General features: G+C 35.7%; 1 protein-coding gene across 3 annotated transcripts; it reads right to left on the reverse strand.

The window, feature by feature from the left end:
* Positions 1-188: 188 nt before the first annotated feature.
* On the reverse strand, positions 189-4,331 carry decr2 (2,4-dienoyl-CoA reductase 2). Of its 3 annotated transcripts, none has more exons than XM_004080344.4 (10): positions 4,225-4,331; positions 3,650-3,763; positions 3,493-3,561; positions 3,045-3,096; positions 2,811-2,946; positions 2,550-2,674; positions 1,592-1,685; positions 1,392-1,496; positions 583-771; positions 189-368 (listed from the first exon to the last, which is right to left on the reverse strand). In XM_004080344.4, exons 2-10 carry the CDS (start codon positions 3,751-3,753, stop codon positions 334-336), a joined length of 909 nt encoding a protein of 302 aa, XP_004080392.1. In that variant the 5' UTR covers positions 3,754-3,763; positions 4,225-4,331; the 3' UTR covers positions 189-333. The 3 variants fall into 3 exon arrangements, with proteins under 3 accessions (XP_004080392.1, XP_011486439.1, XP_023804920.1); XM_011488137.3 differs by having other exon boundaries at positions 4,109-4,303; XM_023949152.1 differs by having other exon boundaries at positions 519-771; positions 4,109-4,303.
* Between the last annotated feature and the right edge of the window lie 1,656 nt (positions 4,332-5,987).

A 5,987-nucleotide genomic window follows, 5' to 3' on the forward strand; every position in this document is an offset into this window, starting at 1 on the left:
ATAGACTGACATGCTGCACCCCATAGTTGTGCTGGCTAAATCTGGGCCTGATAACTTGGTAATGAATGTAGACATGCTTCTTTTTAATTACCATAATTAAACATTTATTTTATTATTAAAAATAGGACAAATTAATACAAAAAACATTACAACACAAAGAGCATTGATACTACTGTTTCATAGGTGACATTTTAAAAATTCTTTGCATAACTGACCCATAATTGAACATTAGGTAGTGAGTACAGTAATATTAGTGTTTTTTCTTAAGTATTTACTAAAAACAAATACTGTTTAAGGGTAAGAAATACTAGAAAGTTGCTAAATTTCTCTTGATCACTTGTCCCTTTTCTTTTCAGATGACCAATAACCTGAAAGAAATAAGAGACGATTTAATTAAAAGGGCTTATACTGTTCAGCTGTCATACAATCTTTAGAAGGCATGCTCTACAAGAAACGGCTCAGACAGACTCTCAGCCCCCTTTTCATACAGATCTTAAGCTGTACCTCCACCTACACACCTGGGTAAAGAAGAGGACAGCAGAGTCCTTGTTTAGAGTTTAGCAGACTTAGAGGAGACTATACCCAACATTGTGGAAACGTCATTGGCTGAAGTCAGCCACGCTCCACCATCAGCAACCAGGATGGCTCCAGTCGTGTAAGAAGACGCACGGCTGGCCAGGAAGAGAACACAGTGGGCCATCTCTGTCTTGTTGCCAGCTCGTTGCAGAGGAATGGACTGAAACACACCTGCAGCCTCCCCTATAGGACCACCTGTGAGGTTTAACAGGAAAGTACATTCTTTTTAAAAAAAAAAAATCCTTTTAGTTGCTCAGATCTTTCTTTAATACCAGGGCTTTAACACCAGCATTTACATTCTTTTGACTACTGTATTTCATCAGGCATTGACGCAATTAACGCAATTCCACTGGATTCTGAAGCGGACAAAAGCCCCCTCGTGCTGATATGCAACACTTAACAGTGGTAAAGTGCTTACATAATCCGTGTAAATGAGTCAATCCTGTTGCTAAAAGCATGAAAAGCCGCCAGAATCCGCTGAGGCAGCATGATTCACAGTGATCCCGTGAATGGTCAAAGATTTACGGTATGCTTTGGTTTGAATCAGGAAAGGCTGCTTGACGGCAGTCTAAATGCAGACCAAACGCAAGGTTTAGAGCTTGATCAGGACCAAATTAAGCGGACTCTGTCCGGAACAAACGGTTTTCCCAGTCTAAATTCACCCTTGGAAATCGCTAGCAACATATCTGGTGTTAAAGGTAAAAAAGGACTTAATAGTCAAACCCTACAAACTCTATGCAATGCAATAAATATCTGATAAAAATGGGACAGGAAGAACCTTAAATTGTATTGGTGCACGAATATTAAAAGTTTACCCAGTTTCCGGTAGCCTTCTGTGCCAGAGATTGGTCCTGGAGCCACAGCATTGACCCTGACCCCATTGGGCCCCCACTCTACAGCCAAGTGCTTGGTCATGGCATCTGCCAACCGGAGAGGAAACATTCAGTAAACATATTTTTTTTCCTCATCAAACTTCAGGCCGAAAATGTCTTTTAAAATATATATACATTTTTACCATTTGCTGCCTTTGCAGAACCTGCATGCACCTGGAGGGCCTGTCCTCTGTACTGAAGGGTTGCAGAGATGTTGACTATGTTGCCTCCATGATCCTAGAAAAGCAGAATAAAAAACAACAATTGTACTTAATGCAGCAGCTTAGTAAACACTGCAGCAATAGAACGAAAGGAGAGGAGGATGTTTTATATGACCTATTAAAATCAAGTTGCCTTTCCTGCACTATGCTGCATCAGAAGATAGAGAATTTATATTTTTATGTCAATAAGTCAGGTGGAGCTCATTCTGAATCATGAAAAATTTAAAAAAAATAAAAAAAAAAGATAGAATTAGAACCAAAAGCAAAGAACATGACTGAAAGAATCTAAAAGAGCACATGCACAAATGTAAAATACAGATAGTGAAACGGAAACCGAACTAAACCGCTGATAAAGTGTGTGTAATCTATAGACTATATATACTATATTTCAGGCTACACAACACAGTATTAAGGTGACACACTATGTACCTACATTATGTATTTCCCTTGTTGTTACTGTTGTTTTTTTCTTACAACAGGTATTGTTGTTTGGTGTGTATTTTTATTTTACTTTTACTTAACTGCCATTAATTTAAATATGTTCTTCTGTTCTTTTATACTGTTGCACTGTTAAATGTCACTTTATTGCTGCAGACAAAAGAATTTCCCCATCGTGGAATAAATAAAAACTTATCTTACTCCTATCTAATCTTTTATGTAACTATACATATATTTATATTTAAAGTTGCAAGTTTTCTATCCCAGTTTTTTTTTTTGCTTTGTTACTTAAAAAACACAATTATTTCTGCTGTGATGGTTTGTGTCAAAACTGTGTTTTTATGGACTTTACCAAGCACAGGGCGATTTTCTTAAGTAAATGCTGAGATATTAGCGTTTTCTTTTTTTGTGTAAAATAAAAAGTAGGTAGGCCAAAATATACCTTAAACCACTTCTCATAAAGCAGTTTGCTGGTGTTGAATGTGCCCAGAGTGTCTATTTCAAGAACGGTCTTGAAGCCGTTGAAAGAAAGTGCAGAGGCAGGGCATAGGAAATTTCCAGCTGCATCTGTGCAAAATTAAAATAGGTGATTGTATATGAAGCAAGTTATTATGACACGTAACTGGAAAAAAAATAAAGATAGCACTTGACAGTTTCCATTAGGTGGGTAAGAGATCTGGTACAAGTATGAAAAATCACATACTGTTGATAAGAATGTCTATGCGGCCAAACTGTGCAAGTGCCTCATCCACAGCAGCAGCTATGCTGTCAGGCTGCCTCACATCGACACACAAAGGAAGACAGCGCCGTCCTGACACAGCAGACAGCTTTTTTGCCGCCTGAAAAAAAATAGTCATATCATGAGAAACCAGATTATTTCAAAATATTTTGATTTTAATGAGCTTTTGTTAGAAGTGTGGAAACAGTAAGAAATAACCTCCTTGAGCTTGTCCAGGTTTCTGCTGGAAATGATTGTGTCACAACCATGCCTGAGGAAAGAAAATGAAGAAAAGGACAAATCATAACATTTATGTCAATAAGACAATAGAAGTGTAATCAATTTATTGCTGAAGATACTAAGAAAGAAGAAGAGATTGGAACTGCAGTGTCAATAATGGTTTTATTAAAGATAGAATAAAATAAAAATTAAAAATGTAAAAAAGTATGCACAATTTTTAAATATTCAAAATAAACCAGCTAAATAAGTTTGATCAATAATCAACGAAAACATTGAGAGTCAAAATTAAGAATTTGCCATGTGCATTACAAATTAATTTCGATACCTGCATTTTTGACAAAAATTGGTTGAAATCTGGCCACAAATAGATATATTTGAAACTTACCAGTATCATGAAAAACAAGACAAACACACACAACCTTCTTACCTCATGAAGATCTCAGCAATACGAAGTCCAATTCCTGATCCCCCTCCTGTGATAAAAGCAACCTGATCTCTAAGATAAATAGCAAATATTAGCCTTATTATAAATAAATACCTCAGAAAGGACACTAAGAAAACAGTGTAAAAAAATAAAAGCGTACTTTAGTAAATCTGGACTGTAGATGTAAGTGTATGAAGTCAAGCAGTCATCAGTTCCAACATCTTCAGGAAGAAACTCTGCTTCTTTAGCTTTGGATTCTGCCATGCTGGTAAGTCTGTTAAATAAACACACGGGTTAAATGTGTCGCAATTCAGAAAACATATTTTCATGCAAATGTCTGCAGCGTGTGAAACTTTAACACTGCTTTATTCACATTCAAATAGGTCAAAGTCGTTTTAGAATCAGCCTAATCTGACTAAACAGTTAAGGCTACAAAGTTGGACCCTCGTGGGCGTCCGTCATTCAACACCTCTATAGTGTCCTGTGTTTATATAAGTTTATATACAGTCAATGGTTCAAACCGAATGCATAAATATATTTGATTAGAGCATGCACGTATTAAAAAATGCTGTGAATTCTCAACATTTGTTGAGTCGCGTGGTGTTTGCTGTGGCGTTACCCGTTAAACCAAAGCAATGCAAGTTTCGCTGGAAGAACCTCAAATCTCTTCTGTGGTAAAACGCGACGTGTGCGCCAGTTATTTCTGTCGGTTTATGCAGGCTCCTTTGCATTTACCACTCTTTTTTCTGCTCGAAGTTCTTTCCTTTCAGCTGCTTGAACTTTGGACGTCCACTTTTTCCTGATCGCCCTTCACTGGTGCATTATGGGCAATGAAGTCCCTCGAGGTGCATTCAAGATCATTTTGTCAGAATCCACACAGGATATGCAGCCTCCTTGTTTTATTTTATATATTTACCAAACAGCTCAGTGATACATAAAAGGTTCGGAAATTGAAGCATAAATTAGGATTACATTAGGTGGTTAGCTGTTCTATGAAGCTACGGACAAACAATTTAGGAATACCTCTCTGATTTTCTGTGTAAACTTCAATGTATCATACTTGAACAATTTATAGAAAAGAGCATTGCAGATGGTTATAGCATTTAGAAAATTATGATCTAATGGATCTGATGTGCAAACATCAATTTGCAAACAATAATGGGACGGCTAGTGGTTAAGTATTCAACTCTGAATTATTTTCTTAAAGTAAAGCCACAGAGACATTTGCAAGGGAGTAATGGGTATGGTGCTGATAAGGGAAATAATACATTTTTGCAGGTATATCTATTTTCATTTAGTTTAGAATGATGTAACTTAGACAGCAAGTAGGTCTACATTGTTTTTCTTACCTAAAGTGCTTTGGGAAAAAATGAAATAAAACTTTGACGTATTTCATGAACTTCCTTAAGTAAGTCTGGTATAATGGATTTAAATAATCTTCTGTTTTTATGACCTCAAACAGTTTTTACAAATAGTTTAACAAAATAAAAGTTTAACCCAAAACCTGGTGAAAGGGTTGTTGAATCTCAAACTAAAAGCAAGTATCTTTTATAATTCTTTTTTTAAAGCAACTAACAGTTTAGGATGGCAGCTGCAAAACACCACAGCCAACACTAAATCAAACGATCCAAGGTTTACAGTTTCAGGGCCAAAGCGGATCATCGTGCATTAGTGCAGACTGGGGTGTATTGATCTGTAATTTGTGCTTTGGGGCTTACTTAAAAAAAAACGACTGTGCACAATGAATCCCTCAACCACTTTCCACTAATGCTGCATGTCTGAAAGGATCAGAAATGTAAGACGAGCTCTTTTGTAACTTGATTTTTTTCCCATAAGGTAACTTGATTGTGGCATGATGGATTAGAAAATGCAGGCAGGGTAATGGCTAAAAGTCAATATCCTTTTTGGTGAAAAAAAAAAGATATATAAATATATTATTTTTTTTTTTTAAATATCTTAGAAAAACTGAGACAATGATTGACAAACTGTTATTTGTCTATAATTTACATAAGCTTTTAAACGATTTATAGCTTTTTGGCATCTGCTTGAAAGCACACATTATTTAATTTGGCAGACAGGTGGCACTGTATGCAAACACGTTAGGGACCTGAAGTATGTATTTCATAAGGACAAAAAGCTTTTATCTAAAATGCATATCCAGAGTTTACAGTATGTTTACATCTGCACGTTTAATGTGGTATAATTGCATTGTTGACTGCATAAATATTTAAAATGTTATGCAGCAATGCTTTCACAAAAATGTTTCAACAGATAGGTTTTGAGTTTTCATCAAGCTATAAAATGCAAAATAGTTTAACATCATTAAATAAAATTGAAGGGAAAAAGGATATAACTGTCCCTATAGTTAGGTTTTTTCTCAAAAAGTGTCAAACTAAACTGAAAAGTGTTCTTAGCAACATTTCAAATATTTTTTAAGACATTTAATAGATTTGACAAAACAGCACACTAAAAAAAAAAAAAAAAAAAGACCAAAATGA

The sequence above is a fragment of the Oryzias latipes genome, chromosome 19 (genome assembly GCF_002234675.1).
Source record: "Oryzias latipes chromosome 19, ASM223467v1".
Lineage (NCBI taxonomy): Eukaryota > Metazoa > Chordata > Actinopteri > Beloniformes > Adrianichthyidae > Oryzias > Oryzias latipes.

Bases quoted from the DNA above. Each gene is read 5' to 3' on its own strand.
- decr2 (XM_004080344.4), bottom strand. From the start codon at position 3,753: ATGGCAGAATCCAAAGCTAAAGAAGCAGAGTTTCTTCCTGAAGATGTT. The intron at 2,947-3,044 runs GTTATTTCTTAC...ATTTTTTTTCAG, and splicing joins ACCTGGACAAGCTCAAGGAG to GCGGCAAAAAAGCTGTCTGC. The intron at 2,675-2,810 runs GTATGTGATTTT...AATTTTGCACAG, and splicing joins CATAGACATTCTTATCAACA to ATGCAGCTGGAAATTTCCTA.